The sequence below is a fragment of the Bombus vancouverensis genome, chromosome 15 (genome assembly GCF_051014615.1).
Source record: "Bombus vancouverensis nearcticus chromosome 15, iyBomVanc1_principal, whole genome shotgun sequence".
NCBI lineage: Eukaryota > Metazoa > Arthropoda > Insecta > Hymenoptera > Apidae > Bombus > Bombus vancouverensis.
This window is the reverse complement of record NC_134925.1, coordinates 4,329,151-4,350,155: the sequence shown is the minus strand read 5'-3', so window position 1 is coordinate 4,350,155 and position 21,005 is coordinate 4,329,151. Positions and strand designations below refer to the sequence as shown.

The 21,005-nt window shown below is 33.1% G+C and overlaps 6 protein-coding genes across 15 annotated transcripts; 1 reads left to right on the top strand and 5 right to left on the bottom strand.

The window, feature by feature from the left end:
• Positions 1 to 3,141: 3,141 nt before the first annotated feature.
• On the bottom strand, positions 3,142 to 4,075 carry LOC117157369 (small ribosomal subunit protein uS12). The gene is made up of 3 exons (XM_033335387.2): positions 3,946 to 4,075; positions 3,588 to 3,747; positions 3,142 to 3,477 (listed from the first exon to the last, which is right to left on the bottom strand). Exons 1-3 carry the CDS (start codon positions 3,947 to 3,949, stop codon positions 3,210 to 3,212), a joined length of 432 nt encoding a protein of 143 aa, XP_033191278.1. The 5' UTR covers positions 3,950 to 4,075; the 3' UTR covers positions 3,142 to 3,209.
• Positions 3,934 to 6,349, top strand: p53. Its single transcript, XM_033335381.2, has 4 exons — positions 3,934 to 4,061; positions 4,322 to 4,652; positions 4,757 to 4,985; positions 5,066 to 6,349. Exons 2-4 carry the CDS (start codon positions 4,570 to 4,572, stop codon positions 5,789 to 5,791), a joined length of 1,038 nt encoding a protein of 345 aa, XP_033191272.1. The 5' UTR covers positions 3,934 to 4,061; positions 4,322 to 4,569; the 3' UTR covers positions 5,792 to 6,349.
• On the bottom strand, positions 5,030 to 8,691 carry LOC117157356 (uncharacterized). Of its 4 annotated transcripts, none has more exons than XR_013060201.1 (6): positions 8,552 to 8,691; positions 7,636 to 7,858; positions 7,369 to 7,579; positions 6,418 to 7,257; positions 5,601 to 6,346; positions 5,030 to 5,522 (listed from the first exon to the last, which is right to left on the bottom strand). XR_013060201.1 is itself a non-coding variant. In XM_033335365.2 (4 exons), the coding sequence occupies exons 1-4, from the start codon at positions 7,878 to 7,880 to the stop codon at positions 6,107 to 6,109; spliced, it is 1,536 nt and encodes a 511-aa protein (XP_033191256.1). In that variant the 5' UTR covers positions 7,881 to 7,988; the 3' UTR covers positions 5,030 to 6,106. The 4 variants fall into 4 exon arrangements, 1 of the variants encoding a protein (XP_033191256.1); XR_013060200.1 differs by lacking the exon at positions 8,552 to 8,691 and having other exon boundaries at positions 5,601 to 5,970; positions 6,050 to 6,346; positions 7,636 to 7,988; XR_013060199.1 differs by lacking the exon at positions 8,552 to 8,691 and having other exon boundaries at positions 7,636 to 7,988.
• Positions 8,131 to 13,260, bottom strand: LOC117157367 (uncharacterized). Of its 6 annotated transcripts, none has more exons than XM_076625040.1 (8): positions 12,728 to 13,260; positions 11,629 to 12,669; positions 11,343 to 11,562; positions 11,052 to 11,265; positions 10,803 to 10,976; positions 10,573 to 10,687; positions 10,285 to 10,475; positions 9,688 to 10,199 (listed from the first exon to the last, which is right to left on the bottom strand). In XM_076625040.1, the coding sequence occupies exons 2-8, from the start codon at positions 11,711 to 11,713 to the stop codon at positions 9,966 to 9,968; spliced, it is 1,233 nt and encodes a 410-aa protein (XP_076481155.1). In that variant the 5' UTR covers positions 11,714 to 12,669; positions 12,728 to 13,260; the 3' UTR covers positions 9,688 to 9,965. The 6 variants fall into 6 exon arrangements, with proteins under 6 accessions (XP_076481157.1, XP_076481155.1, XP_076481156.1 ...); XM_076625041.1 differs by having other exon boundaries at positions 11,343 to 11,520; XM_076625038.1 differs by having other exon boundaries at positions 11,343 to 12,669; positions 12,728 to 13,028; positions 13,118 to 13,260.
• A 6-nt stretch (positions 13,261 to 13,266) lies between these two features.
• Positions 13,267 to 16,257, bottom strand: LOC117157361 (uncharacterized). Of its 2 annotated transcripts, none has more exons than XM_033335376.2 (6): positions 15,633 to 16,255; positions 15,328 to 15,541; positions 15,079 to 15,252; positions 14,849 to 14,963; positions 14,560 to 14,744; positions 13,267 to 13,501 (listed from the first exon to the last, which is right to left on the bottom strand). In XM_033335376.2, exons 1-6 carry the CDS (start codon positions 16,004 to 16,006, stop codon positions 13,430 to 13,432), a joined length of 1,134 nt encoding a protein of 377 aa, XP_033191267.1. In that variant the 5' UTR covers positions 16,007 to 16,255; the 3' UTR covers positions 13,267 to 13,429. The 2 variants fall into 2 exon arrangements, with proteins under 2 accessions (XP_033191267.1, XP_033191266.1); XM_033335375.2 differs by lacking the exon at positions 13,267 to 13,501 and adding an exon at positions 13,620 to 14,447 and having other exon boundaries at positions 15,633 to 16,257.
• A 1,989-nt stretch (positions 16,258 to 18,246) lies between these two features.
• Positions 18,247 to 20,737, bottom strand: LOC117157362 (uncharacterized). Its single transcript, XM_033335378.2, has 6 exons — positions 20,135 to 20,737; positions 19,830 to 20,043; positions 19,581 to 19,754; positions 19,351 to 19,465; positions 19,071 to 19,255; positions 18,247 to 18,976 (listed from the first exon to the last, which is right to left on the bottom strand). The coding sequence occupies exons 1-6, from the start codon at positions 20,500 to 20,502 to the stop codon at positions 18,743 to 18,745; spliced, it is 1,290 nt and encodes a 429-aa protein (XP_033191269.1). The 5' UTR covers positions 20,503 to 20,737; the 3' UTR covers positions 18,247 to 18,742.
• Between the last annotated feature and the right edge of the window lie 268 nt (positions 20,738 to 21,005).

Below are 21,005 nucleotides of genomic sequence, written 5' to 3'. Positions count from 1 at the left end.
TTGTTAGGTTATGTCCTTGTGAGATCTGTTGGGTGTTTCCTTTTTAATCTTCTTTATATGCTTGATGTGTCGACCGTTTCCGCTGCCAGCCGGTTTGAGTGCGTTGCTATTCTTTCTCTGTACCTTCTTGCACTTCTGTTAATCTCCTCCTTGACCGTTGATATTCCCAGGTCTTTCCGAATGTCCTCGTTTCTAACGTACCATGGCGCGTTTACTATTGTTCTGAGTATTTTAGATTGCGTTGCCTCTATTTTGGTTATATGGCTCGTTGCTGCTGTTCCCCATAGTGCTATTCCGTACGTCCAGATTGGTTTTATGACCATTTTATATATTTTTAGTTTGTTTTCTATGCTTAGTTTGGATTTTCGACTTGTTAGCCAGTACATTTGTCTCCTTGCCATCTGTATTTTGTCTATTGTTGCTTTAATATGCTGTTTCCATGTGAGTCGTGTATGTAAGTGGAGTCCTAGGTATTTGACTTGCCTTGTTTGTATTATGTGTGTGCCGTTTAGTACAATGTTTGGTGGTTTCTGTTTTCGCAGTGTGAATGTAATGTGTTTGCATTTATCGGGGTTTGCTTTAATTTGTTTTGCTTGAAGCCACTTTTCTATTTTTGTGATATGTTCTTGTAGTAATGTAACTGCTGTTACAGGGTTAGTGTGCCTGACTAGTACAGCTGTGTCATCCGCGAACGTCAGTATTTTGCTATTGTTAGTTGTTGGTATGTTGGCCGTGTATAATATGTATAAAATTGGTCCTAGGACGCTTCCTTGCGGAACTCCTGCCTTGATTTCTTTAGACTTCAGAGTATGTGTCTTTGATTTTTACTATGAAGCTTCTGCTGCTTAAGTATGGTGCAGTATTGTTTTGTTTCCAGCACCTGTAAGATTTCATTGACGAGTCTGTGCGTTTGTTCTATTCTGGAGTATTTGTTTCTGAATCCGAATTGGTGATCCGGTATTAGTTGATTCTTCTCTATTATGGGTTTTATCCGGTCGTAAATTATTTTCTCTAGTATCTTAGAGAACACCGGAAGTAGTGAGATTGGTCGGTAGGATTTGGTTTCGTGTGGGTCCTTGCCTGGTTTGGGTATCGTTATGATTTGTGCCAGTTTCCAAGTTTTTGGAAAGTATTGTATTCTTAGTATTGCGTTAACTATTATTGTGATTTGTCTTATCGCTTTTGGCGGAAGGTTTTTCAAAATTTTGCCGTTAATTAGGTCGATTCCTGGTGCTTTATTATTTTTTGTTTTCTCAATTATGTTCCTGATTTCTTGTGCTGTTGCTTTGGGTATGGTGTAGTGATTGTCAGTTGGTGTACTAGTAGTTAGCGCATCCTCGTCCGTATGACTATTGTGGTTGCTGTTGTTGATGTTATGTGGGATGAATGTGTTGCATAGGTGGTTGGAGAATTCTTCAGCTTGCTCTTCGTTGCTTCTTGCCCATGTGTTGTCTGCTCTTCTGATTGCTGGTACCATTTTTATTGTCTTCTTTATTTTCTTTGTGGCTTTCCATAGGGAGTAGTTGTAGTTCTCGTGGGCAGATAGTGACTCGATGAACTTTGTGAACTCGTTGTTGTTGTGCTCTTTTATTTTGTTTTTTATTTCTTTTGTGAGTTTGTTTAGGTGTTTTTTGTTTTCTTTTGTTCTGTGTTTTTGCCATTTTGCTTTCGCTTTTGTTTTTTCTCTAATTTTTTCGAGGATGTCTAGTGGAACTGTTTTTGTTTGTCTGTTGGTTGTTTCAGGTATAGTGGTTGCCATTGCTGCTTCTTGGATAGTTTCTGTGAATGTTGTTACTGCTTGATCGATGTGTTCAGGTGTTTTCAGTGGGATATTGCGGCTGATTTTGCTCTCTATTATTTCTTTGAATATTTGCCATTTGGTGGTTTTATTGCATAGCTTCTCTGTGCTGCTGTAAAGTATTGGTTTGTTTCTGTATGTAATTATTATGGGCGTATGGTCGGAGGTAAGATCAAGGCTGGGTGCTATGTTTAGTTTATTTGCGTTTAGTCCCTTTGTAACTGCAAGGTCTAGCAGGTCAGGTATTTTGCTCAGGTCTGTCGGCCAGTATGTCGGTCTTCCTGTGGATAATATATTGAGGTTATTATTTCTAATGTATTTTTCCAAGGTTCTGCCTCGAGGTGTGGCGATTCTTGATCCCCATAGTGTGTGCTTTGAGTTATAGTCTCCCGCTGCAATATACTTGTCACCTAAGTGTCGGAAGTACTCTTCCCACATTTGCGTTGTAATTTTGTGACGCGGCGGTACGTATACTGCTGGCAACTGCAGTTGGTTGCTGTTAGTCTGTACGATAATGGTGGTTGCTTGTATATGCTCCTTACTGACCTGGCTAACACAAGTAGAGTGCCTCAGCACTCCACAGGCTGCAACCTTGCCAAAATCCTCAGAATCTTTTAAAGATCACGCAACAATGTAATAGAACAGGTTTAAAAAATAATGTCATTAAAAAATGTATATAAAGTTGCCTATAATTAATTCTACAACTACAAAAAGAATGGTTCCTTATAAGAAAGTATATTTCTAAAAATGAACCAGAAATGAAAAAGCTTTACTTTTTCAGTTCATTTGTCATATAGAATCGTTCCTTTACTGATTGTACCAACTAATGAAAATGGTTGAGATTTGTTACTTAATGAAGAGGAAAGAAATTGTATGGAGGCGCGCGCATTAATCCATTGATTCATGGTCACATTTAATGCAAAAAGTATCAAGAATACATTATACTCCAGGAATGCTGATATTAATAATATAAATTCAAACTTTTCATCATTAAGGCAGATTTTGTATATTTCTATATACTTGCTTATATTTAATACAATTAATATTAATTTATATAAATTAAAATTATTTAACGTTCAGTTTCTACAAGCAAAAAGGGAAATATTGAACGCCAATGTACCACAATAGGAAAGTCAAATACTTCATTGAATGAAATTACTAAAAATGTTATTATTACATATATTGTAAAAGTTAAGAATGCGTATTTCCATACTTATTGATTTGTAATGCTAATTCTCCTTTAACTGTTTTTTAAAACATCGGTCTTTACGTTTGTATTTTTGTACTTTTGTAAAAGTAAAAGCTTCTACAGGTACGGGTAAATTAGTAATTAATTAAAACAGTTAATTAATAAAATATTAATTGATTTAAAAATCTTTTACAGATTTGTTAGAAATACATGACAATGATTTTATGATCTAGGTCGTTCTTTCTTTTCTTTATAAAGTGCAAGTAACGAAACATTAGCAACTTTCACTACTTTGAATCGAACTCCTGGAATATCACCCACTGCATGACCTTTACGACCAAAACCTGCTACCAAAACTTCGTCATTCTCCTCGATATTGTTTAAACAACCATCCCTAGGTACAAAAGCAGTAATTTTCTTGCCATTTTTGATAAGTTGCACTCGTACGCATTTACGAATAGCAGAGTTTGGTTGTTTGGCTTCTACACCACTGAAAACATATGATCGTTGAATTAAAATTTCATATAGAAATTTATTCTAATTCGAAGAGATTAATATAAATATGATATAATAAGAGACGAATAATATAAATATACATACACTTTTTCTAAAACAATACCCTTAGCATGAGAAGCACCACCGAATGGATTGGCTTTCCACCGCGTTCCCAAGTGAGCTTTTTTGTAGTCTTTATCATTCCATCGTTGATCGCGTCTGTGGTTTACATGCTTACGCGCAGTACGAAGACCACGAGGTTTACCTGTAAATCAAAAAGTTAGGTTATGTATCATTTTTATTTAATACATTTCATCTTCATTTTATTATTTCAAAATCTTCTACTAAACATTTAATGAAACTATAGTTAAAACAAATTCAACAGTCGATGAGAACAACACATATTTATCAATTTCAGATTTACACTTTTAAGAACAATGTAATTTTAACATCGACCACTGACCCATCTTGCTCGTTTCTTTATACGATCGGAAGAGGCTAACGTGAATATCTAATAAATCAACGTTGTCTGTTACCGATGTATTGGAAATTATACGATTTCGAATGAAGTATCCGCATGTAAGCGTCTTCGATTATAGCTTGATACTTTTTAATTGGTCGACAGAATTTAGTAACCCCATTAGGATTAGATATAGATAGATTTTTATTAATAAGGTAAAAGTCAAATGAACATGTATAAAAAATATAAATTAAGAAGAGAAAGAACAATTATTTTTTTTTTTTTTTTGTTGTTGTTAAAGGGTATTATCTTTAGCATTCCTAATACGCATACCCTTACAAGCGCCGGTTATACAATATTACTATTTTATTTATTATAGGTATAACTTATTTTGAAATGAGTTAACGAGTTAATGAGTTTATTTCTTTGCCCTGGAAGCCCTTCAGATATAAAATACATTATTACTTGGACTCCAACTGATGGTGCGATTTTTAAAATAATTGAGAATCAACCATTATTTCAACGAATGATTTTCCCGCGGATATAAATGGCGTCTTTTTCACCGCAACGTGATTTATATTTATATGTGGGTTTGTTGTGACAAATCTAGCAAATATTTGATGGAATATGACTACTGCAAATGGGTTTTCAGACTCGCAAGAGTCTGATATATTAGGTGAAGAAGAATATAAGGCACTAGTAAAGGATATGTAAGAAGTGTTGATATATAATTATTATATTACATTCTCATCGATATCGATATTTTATTTTTCGCTTGTATTAAATATATTACATGTTATGTTGCTTTATTTAGTGGATTTAGTGGATCTTGGATGCAAAGTATAACAGAGGAAATGGAGGAAAAGTACGATTTGCCACAACAATATTTGGAATCTAAAAAGCAAATGAAAGATGAAGAAGAAGAACAAGATGAAGAGTATTTTCAAGAACTTGATCCTGCCATTCCAATAAAAGAAGAGTTTCCTGGTCGTTATAATTTTCAGGTTTCACTGGGTAATCTGGATTCTAGTAAGAATTGGGTAGTAAGTATATAATTAAACTGTTATTAATTACATACAATAATGTCTTAAATATGTAATTTAAGTTTATTCATCTTATATAGTATTCACAAGTATTAAAAAAAGTATTTATCAACATGGAAGAAACACTGCCATTACGTTTTAAGTGGGAACCACCTGAAGATGGTCTTCTTTTACGTACCGCCATGGTTTTTAGTTTAGATCAGTATGCTAGTGATCCAGTTAGAAGATGTCATAATCACATGGCACCAAATAATCCAAGTAATAGAGATGTAGCCCCCAGAGTGATTAAACATGTTGTTCGTTGTACACACCATCTTACCATGTATGAAGAAAGAAGTGAACATCTGTCTATAGTGGTACCCCTTAATAGACCACAACCTGGTTCTCAATATGTTCCAGTGTGCTTCAAATTTTTATGTAAAAATAGTTGCCCATCTGGAATGAATCGCAGACCAACAGAACTAATTTTTACTTTGGAAAATTGTAATAGAAGAATTTTGGGTCGACAAAGACTTCCTGTTAGAGTTTGTAGTTGTCCTAAAAGAGATAAGAAGAAAGAAGAAGCTGAAGTAACAGATGCACAACCTGATATAAAAAAAAGAAAACTTTGTATACCAGTTGGGAAAAAAATGATGCCTTCCTGTGATACACATGTCTTCAATGTTCAATTAAATATTGTTGGAAAAGAAAACTACTTGGCTGTATTAAAGTATGCATATGACATCATGGCGGGTCAAGCAATAAAAACTGGTCAGCTTGATTTTTTTAAACCGTACATGGATGATATATTGCGTAAAACTCCTTAAATGCATATTTGCATGAATGTTATGTCTTTCACATATATGTTTAAAAAAAACAAGGAACATGGTTTTATAATGTGCTATCTATTTATATATTTTACAAAGCTAATAATGTATATTTTAATAATTCCATCTGTTATTGCACGTTGATCTTAATAGATGACTATCCTCTTTTATAGTGGATTCTATAATGCATCATAATACTACTTAGTAGTATATATATATATATATATATATATATATATTAATATTGTGATACTATACATCTTTTACACTAGAATACAATGTATTTTATAATTTTTAATAGCTTTTATGTATATTCTATATCTCTAACTGTTCATTTGAATGACATTCTATTAGTTGAATGTCCAATGTGTACAATAACAAAGCATTTGGTAAGGGGGCAATATGTTGGGATGTTAACATCATGGGATTTGTAAGACTTGCAACACTTCTACGCATTCTTATCTCAGTACCATTCTGCCCTTTACCATATAAAGTCCATTCCCATGGTATTTTTCCCCCTCTGGTACTACTGATCCAAACAATTTCATCTTCACACTGTATATTTATGATTGATAACATTATTTTGTATACGAAATAAATAACTGTATCAAGCTTAAGAAATATACCTGAAAGAAAAAGAGATCTTCACCACAGTGCAATATGTAAACAGCTTCTGAACCAAATGGAAGAGGTACTGGAAGTTTAACACAAATAGAATAAAAATGAACTTGTGGTAGTTCATGAATTCCGCTCAAATGTTCCAATACCGTAACAGGTGTAATAATATCTTTACATCCATTTTGCCTTGAAAGAGGACACATGATTTGGGTACAGGTTATAGAATCTATAGAGCCTCCCCAAATTAGTGTGGGAGATACATTGGACATTAAACTATTACTACTTGATATTAAGGTAACAGTTGCATCAGATTGCAAATGATTGTCAACGTCTTTCATAGTCTCTTTTGACAATTCTCCAGTACTTGCAGATTTCGTTCGATCATACAAACTTGCATGTTCATCAGGGTTTAAATCTACAGGTGCAGTATTTGCATTTGGCTTTTCATTGGAAACTATTGTTAAATTATCCACTGAAGCAGCTTTTTCCAATCCACCGCGAAATAACCTGCTTAATAATAATTGACGTGTTTTCGTATTTGTAAAATCATGTTTCTCCGCTGTTTGTTTTAGTTCTTTCCTCTTGTTTTTACCAAAAAGCCGGTCTTGAAGATTTCGCGTGTGACATTCTGCATTGTTATTTACATTGCCTTTTATGTCAAAAATGTCCTGAAATAACTTATGAAGTTTATCCGCGAGCAAACACCTTCCTTGACCCAGTCTAACTCTACAAATCGGACAACGATGTGTTTTCGATCTACATCCAACACAAATGATATGACCATGAACACATTGCGAAACTGGAGGCAGGGAGCTTTCCAGACAAACTGGGCATTCTAGAGCTCGTGTCTAAATGAATTTAATAATTACTTTTCTAAAATATCGTAAAGTGTATCTAGACAAATTTAAAGAATAATTCTTTAATAATAAAGGAACTATCTAATATCAGAGTATACAGACCACTCCAGCTACTGCATTTGCAAGTTTACAGGCCACATCTGGCAGTGGTCCTTTCACAGCTATTCCGGTTTCTTTTTCTCCTTTGTTAATGCATCTCCAAATAAATAATTTTAAATCACATCCTTCATAATGATGGACTATAGCCGCTATTTGTTTTACTTTTAATCCTATTAAATCCTTTCCATCGATACTAATTAAACAATCTCCAGCTCTAAAATTTAACAAACAAAATAAAACAGATTATTTCGTTGTTTCTCTTATTCTTACCTAAGTCCAGCATGATCAGCAATACTCCCGGTTTCGATATGGCTTATCCACGGATAAGGGTCCCACTTTGATTTTGTTAAATGAAATCCGCAAGATTTACCAATTGCTTTCGTTTTTTTTATATTTTCTAATATTATACAAATTTCCCCCGTAAAGGCTGTATCGATTGACGTACTGTTTTCCGCCATATAAATCTTAACGCCTGCAGATTCAGTTAAACGTTCTGAAATAGATGCAACAGACATAGTTTTCCCGAGATTTTCTATTAATTACGCTCATTTAAATTTTTATTATTATTTAACATGTAAATGTTATGATCTTCACGAGGGCCACGCAATAATAAAACTGATCGAATCTGTTCTCTAAGCACGTTAAAAGTCTTGCTTGTGCACCTTCACCTACTTTCGTGTCCTTGACATTTATTCTCCGAGGGAATTCCAGTGTTGACCTTTTCCTTTTACTTCGACATTGAAATAAATATAAATCTAAAGGAAATGCTTTTTTACAGAATGTTATAAATGTATTTCTTATATTGAAACATGTATGTTTTAATAATGAAGGCCTTATTAATAATAATTAATTGTTATATATGTCGGAGATGAAAGGACACCGGAGCCTTCCCTCTGAAACTTCGGGAAAATCCGTAAGATTGTAATTAAAGCTTACAGTCGTAACTAAACAATTTGCCGTCATTCTGCCTAATTGTACTTGTTTGCGATTTATGATAATAAACTTGTGCTCAAGGCGACCATCAGTAGCTGAACGTAGCCGCGGTCAACGGGACGGACGCTTCGTCTAACAAAGGTGTGGAGTTATAGTATGACCCTCATTAAAAGAAATACCCATACAGGTACTTGACAGTAAAACATTCCAACGGTTCCTTCGGACAACGAATACCAGATGTTGAGGCACTTACGCAGCACAAGTCCAGTTAGCCTGAGGACCCGCTATAAAACCTGGGTTTTTGGTAATTAAGATTTTCCAAACGGACAGACAGTCTTTGTCCCAAATTGACCAATTGACAGCGACGTCAATTTTCCTTACTTTCGGAACGAGGGCTATACCCGACGAATCCGATGATCTCGTGTCCTTAGACACACCCCATCATAGTTTTCCTCTGTGGCATCATTGGGACGAAAATCCATTCTTTCTGGAGATCTCATCGACGAAGGGACTAGCGCCGTACGATCCGTGAGAAGTACACGTTTGAGTTAGAGCAAGTATATCTTTCATCCCGTTCACCGTGGATTCGTCGTCGAACCTAAGACCAACGTCACTAACATCGCAAGCCCACTAACATGCCCAACCACCGCTGTTGATTGTCGAATCGGTAGTGTCCATACTCGTAGTATCAGGCCGTATCTTCGTTATAACACAACGATGGCCAACTCCAAGGGAGGTCTATCAAACGCCCACAACCCTGTTCCTGGCTCTTCTCCGACATATATATCACCTGTATTGATGCATAAACGCTGTCATAAGTATGCCATCCTTTCATGGCATTAGTATTCTTACGTAGTAGACCCCTGTAAGGGTGTCTTATCTGAACATGCATCATTTATTATTTCTATTGCTTGAACGCCCGGTATCATTTAAATCGGACAGTTGCTTACAGCGATCTGTCGTCTGAAGAGACACATCAAGTACGTTAGTAAGCTGATTGTGAGATACGTTTTGATGATAAATCATCCAATCAGCTATAACTTCAATTAAATTAGGTACTGAACACACAAAAAATGCCTATTATAAAATTATGAAAAGTTCATAATTTTTATTACTGAAAAGATTTCCGCAGTCGACAAATTTATCTTTCAGTATAGAATTAACTGCATTGGACGTACTCTTTGCTTTCGCTTCATATTTATTATAAATTGTACACAAAATACAAGTCTCGCAGAAAGTATGTTGAATATAGAGATTCACCGAAATAAAATATAATACTGACAAAAGTAAATATAAAAAAAGTGTCCAAAAAGTACTGATCTTACATACTATTTGAGAAGATACAATAATATCAAAGAGTGGAATGTCTTCTACAAATGTTAAAATACCTTCAAGAAACAAATCATGTTTTAACTATTTTAACTAAAAATATCTCAATTTTAGCTTCAAACATTATAACTAATATGTTCTCCTTTTGCATAATGAGATGCATGTTTTTTTGTGTTTCTTTTTTTTCCCCCGATCTGATATTCAACATTCACCAATTAATTTGTCTTTAACCAATGGTAATTACACATTATAGACGACACAGATACAAGTTCACGCTCAATAATTTTTGTTTTAATATAGCTATCCGAAGCAACTGATTCTGAGATTCATTCTTCTATTTACTCAGAAAGTTCCTCAAAAGTCGACTCGATACATTTACATATCATATTATTAAGGGTTTCTCCATCATGAAATTTCAGATATACACCGTCTAGGGAAGGTATACCATCATATGTACATAACAGGGGAACTTTAGTTGCTACTATGTGAGCCAGATAATCATCTACTTCTTTTATCAGAGGAATATCTCTAGGGACATCTTTTAGTAAGAGCTTTGTCATAGAAAAGCGGACCTTTTTTAAAAATTGGATTAGTAGATTAAATAGATATAAATACTTCTAAACTATATTATCATACATATATTAAATTATAACCCACCTTCTTCAAATTATCAGGTAAAATCTTAAGTTTCTTCATATCTGTAATAACTTCTTTTCTACCAAGATCAAGATATAAAATTGTAATTCTATCATCTTGTACCCTAGTAACAAATGCACGATAATAATTTTCGTCAGCAGACTGAACTATTACCACATCCCCAACATTTGGTGGTTTTCTTAAAAATGGAGCTTCAAGAAAAGAAAAAGAAAATGGTATTTTTATTTTATACGAACTTATACAGAGTTAGCTTAATTCTTATTAAATGTTATCAACTATATTACGTACATGTTTCAGCGCATTTCGCAATAGTTTGCATAACATGGTTATAATGTTCCAAACCTACAGTATTTATGGGACGAACGTACATATGTATATGATCTCGATAACCAGTAACGCATACCTGGAAAAACGGTTTTCATAAAGAAATGATACTTTGTCCAAAAGCAATAGTAAAATAAATAAAATAATAGTAAAATAATAATTATTTTTATTTAGATTAAAACCAAAAATCATACCTCAGTTTCATTATTCACTTCAGCACACTGTGTTCCCAATTGTTGAAGCGTTGGAATCCAAGGCTTTACAGTAGCTTTCATCTTAGAATCATCTGTATAAATTAATATTTCATATCCGTCTTGTTCCTTAATACGTGTTCGGCCTAGTACTTCATACTCACATATATCACCATCCTAGGATTTATAATTGAGAAATTAAGAATTAACATACATTATATTTAACAACATATTCGATATTACAGATCTTACATCCAATTTATGCCTATCATCAGTTATTTCACATAGTGCACTAAATGCATAAGTATCTAAAGCGATTTGTTCGCATGTAGTAATATTTTTAATTGTCTCTACTTTAGCTTCGTCTATATTAGCAATTTTTAAGAATGGTAGCTCAGATACAATATATCCTCTAACCCACTCTTTGTCCACTTGTTGACCATAGAACATATCTTCTATATTTAGACTAAAAATTAATAATTTTACAAACTATATTAACGTTTAATTTGTTGAAATAATGTGTAGCACATTGCTATTATTTACTTATTTATTGTACGTTCAAAATCTTTCGGGACTGCAGCTAATGAGGCCATTACTTTATCAAATTGATGTTCTGCATTATTAGGCAATAATGTAATACCGTATGTGTTATTCTTTAGTACGGCACGAACTTCGAGAGTACCCACTTCTCCAACAGTTAGAGCATTCACTATACTTTTTTCTTTGCAGAAAGAGTATAATGCTTTATTGCAAGTGGATATTTCTGAAGTAACCACAGTTTCCTCTTCAACTTTTGCAATAGTTAAGGTATTTGGACTTTGATCATTACCTGTCTGCGTTACTTTTGATGTTGATATATCATTCTCATTTATAACTTCAACATCAGCTACTTTGCTGGAATCAACCGATGTCATTTTTACACTTCTTATATCCTCGTATTTGAAATTTGTATATTTCTCACAAGCTCTTTGTGATAATCGAATTTTAGCACAAAATCTTGGAATATTCTCGTATTTATCAATTTTAAGTTAAATTATTCCGAACCTATTTTGAAAATTTGCGAAAGAATCGAAAAAAAAACATCAAAATATTATCACCTACTTATGAATCTGAAAAACATGCATGACCAGTATATGAAAATTGTGAACCAGCATAGGTCTGTGGCTCACTCTAGCGTAAATACCTTGTACTACAGTAAGGTAAAGGCTACCGCGACTAATTTAACTATACAGCAGCGCGGCCGTGGCAATGAACAAAGTTTATTTAAGAAATTTATCGATTCAATGTCAAAATTATTAATCAAGAATAAATGTGATCACTCTCAAATTTCGTATTCGATTTTGATTCATAAGACACACATTTCGAAGATATAAATCGCACGTTTCTTAATACCATAAACTTCAATTAAATTAATGTTTAGTGGCATTAGTTAATAACTATTCGTGTTATTGGATAATGAATAGATCATAAACAATCATGTAAAATCCTAGCAGACGTATTCTCGTGTTTGATGATTTGATGTCCGACTTGACGTGTTTTCAATCTACGTCCAACACAAACGATATGACCATGAACAAACCAAGGACTTGGTGGCAGTGAGATTTCCTGAAAAACTGAGCATTCTAGAACTCGGGTCTAGATGAATTTAATAATCAATTTTCTAAAATATCGCAAAGCGTCTGCAAGTTTACAGGCCACTTCTGGCAATGGTTCTTTCACTGCTACGCAAATTCTTTTACTCCTTCATTAATGTATCTCCAGATAAATTATTTTAAATCACATCCTTCATAATGGTGGATTAAAGCCGTCATTTGTATTATTTTTAGTCCTATTAAATCCTTTCCATCGATAATAATTAAACAATCACCAACTGTAACATTTAACATATAAAATAAAACAGATTATTCCGTTGTTTTTCTTATTCTTACCTAAGTCCAGCATGATCGTCAAGATACCCGGTTTCGATACAGCTTAGCCACGGATAACGATCCTACTTTGATTTTGTTAAATGAAATCCGCAAGATTTACCAATTGCTTTCGTTTTTTTTTTTTTCTTAATATTTTCTAATATTATACATATTTCCCCCGTAAAGGCTGTATCGACTGACGCACTGTTTTCCGTCATACAAATCTTACCACCTGCAGCTTCAGTTAAACGTTCCGAAATTGATGCAACAGACATAGTTCTCGCGGGACTTTCTATTAATTACATTCATCTAAATTTTTAAGCTATGAATATGCAAATGTATGATCTTTACCAGGGCCATACAATAATGAAACTGACGGAGTCCGTTCTCTAAACACGTTAAAACACTTGCCTGTGCACCTTCACCTAATTTCGTGTCCTTAACATTTATTCTTCGAGGGAATTGCAGTTTTGAACTTTTCCTTTTACTTCAACATTGATTATAAATTTGAAAAAAACGTTTTTTTACAGAATGTTATAAATGTATTTCTTATACTGAAACATTTACATTTTAATAATGAAGGCCTTATTAATAATAATTATTATGTTGGTATATATATCACCTGTATTGATGCATAAACGCTGTCATAAGTATGCCATCCTTTCATGGCATTAGTATTCTTACGTAGTAGACCCCCGTAAGGGTGTCTTATCTGAACATGCATCATTTATTATTTCTGTTGCTTGAATGCCCCCTATCATTTAAATCGGACAGTTGCTTGCAGCGATTTGTCATCTGAACAGACACATCAAGTAGGTTATTAAGCTGATTGTGAGCTAGATTAGTATGATAAATCATCAAATCAGCTATAACTTCGATCAAATTAGGTACTGAACACACAAAAAGGTGCCTATTATAAAATTATAAACTTTTTATAATTTTTATTAGTGAAAAGATTACAGCCGCAGTCGACAAATTTATCTTTCAGTATAGAATTAACTGCATTGGACGTACTCTTTGCTTTCGCTTCATATTTATTATAAATTGTACACAAAATACATGTCTTGCAGAAAGTATGTTGAATATAGAGATTCACCGAAATAAAATATAATACTGACAAAAGTAAATATAAAAAAAGTGTCCAAAAAGTACTGATCTTACATACTATTTGAGAAGATACAATAATATCAAAGAGTGGAATGTCTTCTACAAATGTTAAAATACCTTCAAGAAACAAATCATGTTTTAACTATTTTAACTAAAAATATCTCAATTTTAGCTTCAAACATTATAACTAATATGTTCTCCTTTTGCATAATGAGATGCATGTTTTTTTTTTGTTCCTTTTTTTTGCCCCCGATCTGATATTAAACATTCACCAATTAATTTGGCTTTAACCAATGGTAATTACACAGTATAGACGACACACAGATACAAGTTCACGCTCAATAATTTTTGTTTTAATACAGCTATCTGGAGCAACTAATTCTTAGATTAATTTTTCTATTTACTCAGGAGGTTTCACACGATACGGCTCGATACATTTACATATCATATTATTAACGCTTTCTCCATCAGGATATTTCAGATATACACCTTCTGTGGAAGGTATACCATCATATGTACATATCAGAGGAACTTTATTTTCCACTAGGCTGTCCAGAATTTCAATTATTGATATTAACGGAGGGATATCTTTAGGAATACCTTGTAGAAGGATTTTTGATATACAATACCCAAGCTATTTTAAAAATTAGATTAACAGATTAAATAGATTATATAGATTAAATAGATTAAATAGATATAAATACTTTTAAAATATGTTATCAAACGTATATTAAATTATAACTAACCTTCTTCAAATAATCGGGAAAAATCCTAAGTTTCTTCCTATCTACATATTCTCTACGACCAAGGTCATGGTACATAACATGCGCCCTATCTTCCTGTACCTTAGTAATAAATGCGCGATAATAATTGCCATCAGCAGACAGTGCTAATACTGATTGCCCAATATTTGGTTCTTTCAAAAATGGAGCTTTAGGAAAGAAAGAAAAATGGTATTTTTATTTCATACGAGTTTATACAATACTTTGTATTTAAGCTTAATTCTTATAAGATGTTATCAACCATATTACGTACATGTTTCAGCGCATTTTGCAACAGTTTCCATAATAAAGTTATAGCGTGCCAAACCTAGAGTATCTAAGGGACGAACGTACATATGTATATGATTTCGATAACCAGTAACGCATACCTGAAGAAATAGTTTTAATAAAGAAATGATACTTTGACCAAAAGCAATAGTAAAATAAATAAAATAATAGTAAAATAATAATTATTTTTATTTAGATTAAAACCAAAAATCATACTGTAGTTCCATAATTCACATGACCACATGGTACTCCCAATTGTTCCGGCGTTGGAATCCAAGGCTTTACAGTAGCTTTTAACTCAAAATGTCCTTTAAGAATTAATATTTCAAATTTGTCTGGTTTCTCCTTATCTGTTCGGCCTGTAACTTTAAACCGATAATCTTGACCTTCCTACAAGTTATAGTTCAGAAAATAAGAAGTAACATACAATACACTTAACAGCATATTAGATACTGTATATCTTACCTTAAATTTATGTGTAGCATCAGTTAATTCACATACTCCACTAAATGCATACATATCTGAAAGGGGTTTTTCGCATGTAGCAAGGTTACTAACTAGCACTAATTTAGTTTCGTCGACCATAGCTAGTTTTAAGAATGGTAGCACACATATAACATATCCCCTAACCCAATCTCCGTCCAATCTTTGACCAAATACAAAATCTCCTATATTTGGTCTAAAAATTAATAATTTTTGCAAAGTGTATTAACATTTAATTTGTTTAATTAACTTGTTTAAGTAATGTATAAGATATTGCTATTATTTACCTACGATTTTTCCATTGAGTAGCTTCAGGGATCACTATATCTAATTGATCCAATAATTCCTCATAATCAGAGGCTGCACTCGTAGGCCATATTGCAATAGCATATACATCCTTCCTTATTTCTTCCAGAAATTCGAGGGTACCCAATTCGCCAACTTTTAGAATATTAACTATACTCTTTTCTCTGCAGAAAGAATATTTCGCTGGATCGTAAGCGAATAAATCTGAAGAAACAACAGTTTCCCCATCAACTTTTGCAATAGTTGAGGTATTTGGATTTTGATCATTATTTGTCGTAATTACTTGGGATGTTGACGTATTCGTCCCGTTTTGAACTTCCACATTAGTTACTTTGTTGGATTCAATCGATGTCATTTTTACACATACTATATCCGCGCCTGTGAAATTTGTATATTTCTCACGAGCTTCTTGAGATAACCGAATTTTAACACAAAATCTTGGAATATACTTGTATTACTCAATTTTAGATTAAATTATTCCAAACCCATTCTGAAAATTAGCAAAAGGATCCAAAAAGAACATAAAACAGTTTTCGGTTACATACGAATCCGAAAATGGATAACATAGGTTGGAACATCATCACTATATTCACATTTTGAAACAATATAGACCTGTGGCTCACTCTAGCGTAAATACCTTGTACTACAATAAGGTAAAAGCTACTACGGCTAATTTAACTATACAGCAGCCTGGCCGAGGAAATGAACAAACTTTATTTAACAAGTTTATTGATTAAACGTAGGAATTATTAGTCAATAATAACAGTGATCGCTCTCAAATTTCGTATTCCATTTTGATTCATAAGACACACATTTCGAAGATATAAATCGCACGTTTCTTAATACCATAAACTTCAATGAAATTAATGTTTACTGGCATTAGTTAATAACTATTCGTGTTATTGGATAATGAATAGATCATAAACAATCATGTAAAATCCTAGCAGACGTATTCTCGTGTTTGATGATTTGATGTCCGACTTGACGTGTTTTCAATCTACATCCAACACAAACGATATGACCATGAACAAACCAAGGACTTGGTGGCAGTGAGATTTCCTGAAAAACTGAGCATTCTAGAACTCGGGTCTAGATGAATTTAATAATTAATTTTCTAAAATATCGCAAAGCGTCTGCAAGTTTACAGGCCACTTCTGGCAATGGTCCTTTCACTGCTACGCAAATTCTTTTACTCCTTCGTTAATGTATCTCCAGATAAATTATTTTAAATCACATCCTTCATAATGGTGGATTAAAGCCGTCATTTGTATTATTTTTAGTCCTATTAAATCCTTTCCATCGATAATAATTAAACAATCACCAACTGTAACATTTAACATATAAAATAAAACAGATTATTCCGTTGTTTTTCTTGTTCTTACCTAAGTCCAGCATGATCGTCAAGATACCCGGTTTCGATACAGCTTAGCCACGGATAACGATCCTACTTTGATTTTGTTAAATGAAATCCGCAAGATTTACCAATTGCTTTCTTTTTTTTTTTTTTTTTCTTAATATTTTCTAATATTATACATATTTCCCCCGTAAAGGCTGTATCGACTGACGCACTGTTTTCCGTCATACAAATCTTACCACCTGCAGCTTCAGTTAAACGTTCCGAAATTGATGCAACAGACATAGTTCTCGCGGGACTTTCTATTAATTACATTCATCTAAATTTTTAAGCTATGAATATGCAAATGTATGATCTTTGCCAGGGCCATACAATAATGAAACTGACGGAGTCCGTTCTCTAAACACGTTAAAACACTTGCCTGTGCACCTTCACCTAATTTCGTGTCCTTAACATTTATTCTTCGAGGGAATTGCAGTTTTGAACTTTTCCTTTTACTTCAACATTGATTATAAATTTGAAAAAAACGTTTTTTTACAGAATGTTATAAGTGTATTTCTTATACTGAAACATTTACGTTTTAATAACGAAGGCCTTGTTAATAATAATTAATTATTATACAGGCTGGTTGGTAACTGGTGGTACAAGCGGAAAGGGGGTGATTCTACGCGAAAAAAGAAGTCGAAAATATAGAATGAAAATTTTTTTTTTTTAATTTTTCCATCGAGCAACGATCTACAGTGAGATCCGTTATAACGAGACGTGATATAGTGCACGCGTACCCAGCGAAAATTCAAAGTCGATTTCCTCGAAAACAAAGCCCCAAACGAAAAATTTTTATTCTATATTTTCGACTTCTTTTTTCGCGTAGAATCACCCCCTTTCCGCTTGTATCACCAGTTCCCAACCACCCTGTATATATCACCTGTATTGATGCATAAACGCTATCGTAAGTATTATACTTTAGTTACTATATTACACGAGCTTGTAAATGGTGAGGTGTTACAGTTGCTTACAGCGATCTGTCATCTGAACAGACACATCAAGTAGCTTAGTAAGCTGATTGTGAGATACGTTTTGATGATAAATCATCCAATCAGCTATAACTTCAATTAAATTAGGTACTGAACACACAAAAAATGCCTATTATAAAATTATGAAAAGTTCATAATTTTTATTACTGAAAAGATTTCCGCAGTCGACAAATTTATCTTTCAGTATAGAATTAACTGCATTGGACGTACTCTTTGCTTTCGCTTCATATTTATTATAAATTGTACACAAAATACAAGTCTCGCAGGAAGTATGTTGAATATAGAGATTCACCGAAATAAAATATAGTACTGACAAAAGTAAATATAAAAAAAGTGTTCAAAAAGTACTGATCTTACATACTATTTGAGAAGATACAATAATATCAAAGAGTGGAATGTCTTATACAAATGTTAAAATACTTTCAAGAAACAAATCATGTTTTAACTATTTTAACTAAAAATATCACAATTTTAGCTTCAAACATTATAACTAATATGTTCTCCTTTTGCATAATGGGATGCATGTTTTTTTTTTGTGCCTTTTTTTTGCCCCCGATCTGATATTAAACATTCACCAATTAATTTGCCTTTAACCAATGGTAATTACACATTATAGACGACACACAGATACAAGTTCACGCTCAATAATTTTTGTTTTAATACAGCTATCTGGAGCAACTAATTCTTAGATTAATTTTTCTATTTACTCAGAAGGTATCACACGATACGGCTCGATACATTTACATATCATATTATTAACGCTTTCTCCATCAGGATATTTCAGGTATACACCTTCAGTGCTTGGTATACCATCATACGTACATATCAGAGGGACTTTATTTTCCACTAGGTTCTCCAGAATTTTAATTATTGGTTGTATCGGGGGGATATTTTTAGGAACATCTTGTAGAAAGATTTTTGATATACAATGTCCAAGCTATTGTAAAAATTGGATTAACAGATTAAATAGATTAAATAGATATAAATACTTTTAAAATATATTATCAAACATATATTAAATTATAACCCACCTTCCTCAAATATTCAGGATAGATCTTAATTTTCTTCCTATCTATATATTCTCTACAACCAAGATCATCGAACAGAAGTTCCACTCTTTCTTTCTGTACAGTAATAATGCATCCACGATAATAATTGCCATCACCACGCAGTGCTAATGCCAGTTGCCCAATATGTGGATCTTCCAAAAATTCAGCTTTAAAAAAGAAAGAAAAATGTTATTTTTGTTTTATACGAGTTTATACAAAGTTAGTTTAATTCTTATCAAATGTTATCAACCATATTACGTACATGTTTCAGCGCATTTTCCAACAGTTTCCATAATAAAGTTATAGCGTGCCAAACCTAGAGTATCTAAGGGACGAACGTACATAACTATATGACTTCGATAAGCAGTAACGCATACCTGAGAAAATAGTTTTAATAAAGAAATGATACTTTGACCAAAAGCAATAGTAAAATAAATAAAATAATAGTAAAATAATAACTATCTTTATTTAAATTAAAACCAAAAATCATACCGTAGTTCCATGATCCAGATCAGTACACGGTACACCCAATTGTTCCGGCGTTGGAATCCAAGGCTTTATATTAGCTTTTAACTCAGAATCTCCTTTAAGAATTAATATTTCAAATTCGTCTGGTTTCTCATCATCTGTTCGGCCTATTACTCTAAATTGATAATCCTCATATTCCTACAAGTTGTAGTTGAGAAATTAAGAATTAACATACATTATATTTAACAGCATATTAGATTCCGTACATCTTACCTCCAATTTATATGTAGTATCAGTTAATTCACATACTCCAGTATATGCATACATATCTGAAAGGGGTGGTTCGCACGTAGCAAGGTGACCAACTCGCACTAATTTAGTTTCGTCGATCATAGCCAATTTTAAGTATGGTAGCACACATATAACATATCCCCTAACCCAAGTGTTGTCCGTCCTTTGACCAAATACAAAATCTCCTATATTTGGTCTAAAAATTAATAATTTTTGCGAAGTGTATTAACGTTTAATTTGTTTAATTAACTTGTTTAAATAATGTATAGGATATTACTATTATTTACCTATGATTTGACCATTGAGTACATTCCGGGATCGCTGCTTCTATTTCATCCACTAAACTCTCATAATCAGCATCTGTACCGTCAGGCCATATTGCAATACCATATACACCCTCCTTTATTTCTGTCATAAAGCGGAACGCACCCGTTCCTCCAACATTTAGAGTATTAACGATACTTTTTTCTTTGCAGAAAGAATATTTTGCTGGATCGTAGGCGAATAAATCTGAAGAAACCACAGCTTTCTCAATAACACTTGAAGCAGTTGAGGTATTTGAATCTTCATCACAAGGCGTCGGAAGTACTATGTATGTTATTAAATTCGCCTCGTCATGAACTTGAAGTATTTCGCCCGAATCACCTGATTCCATTTTTACACGTATTATATCCGCGCCTGTGAAATTTGTATATTTCTCACGAGCTTCTTGAGATAACCGAATTTTAACACAAAATCTTGGAATATACTTGTATTACTCAATTTTAGATTAAATTATTCCAAACCCATTCTGAAAATTAGCAAAAGGATCCAAAAAGAACATAAAACAGTTTTCGGTTACATACGAATCCGAAAATGGATAACATAGGTTGGAACATCATCACTATATTCACATTTTGAAACAATATAGACCTGTGGCTCACTCTAGCGTAAATACCTTGTACTACAATAAGGTAAAAGCTACTACGGCTAATTTAACTATACAGCAGCCTGGCCGAGGAAATGAACAAACTTTATTTAACAAGTTTATTGATTAAACGTAGGAATTATTAGTCAATAATAACAGTGATCGCTCTCAAATTTCGTATTCCATTTTGATTCATAAGACACACATTTCGAAGATATAAATCGCACGTTTCTTAATACCATAAACTTCAA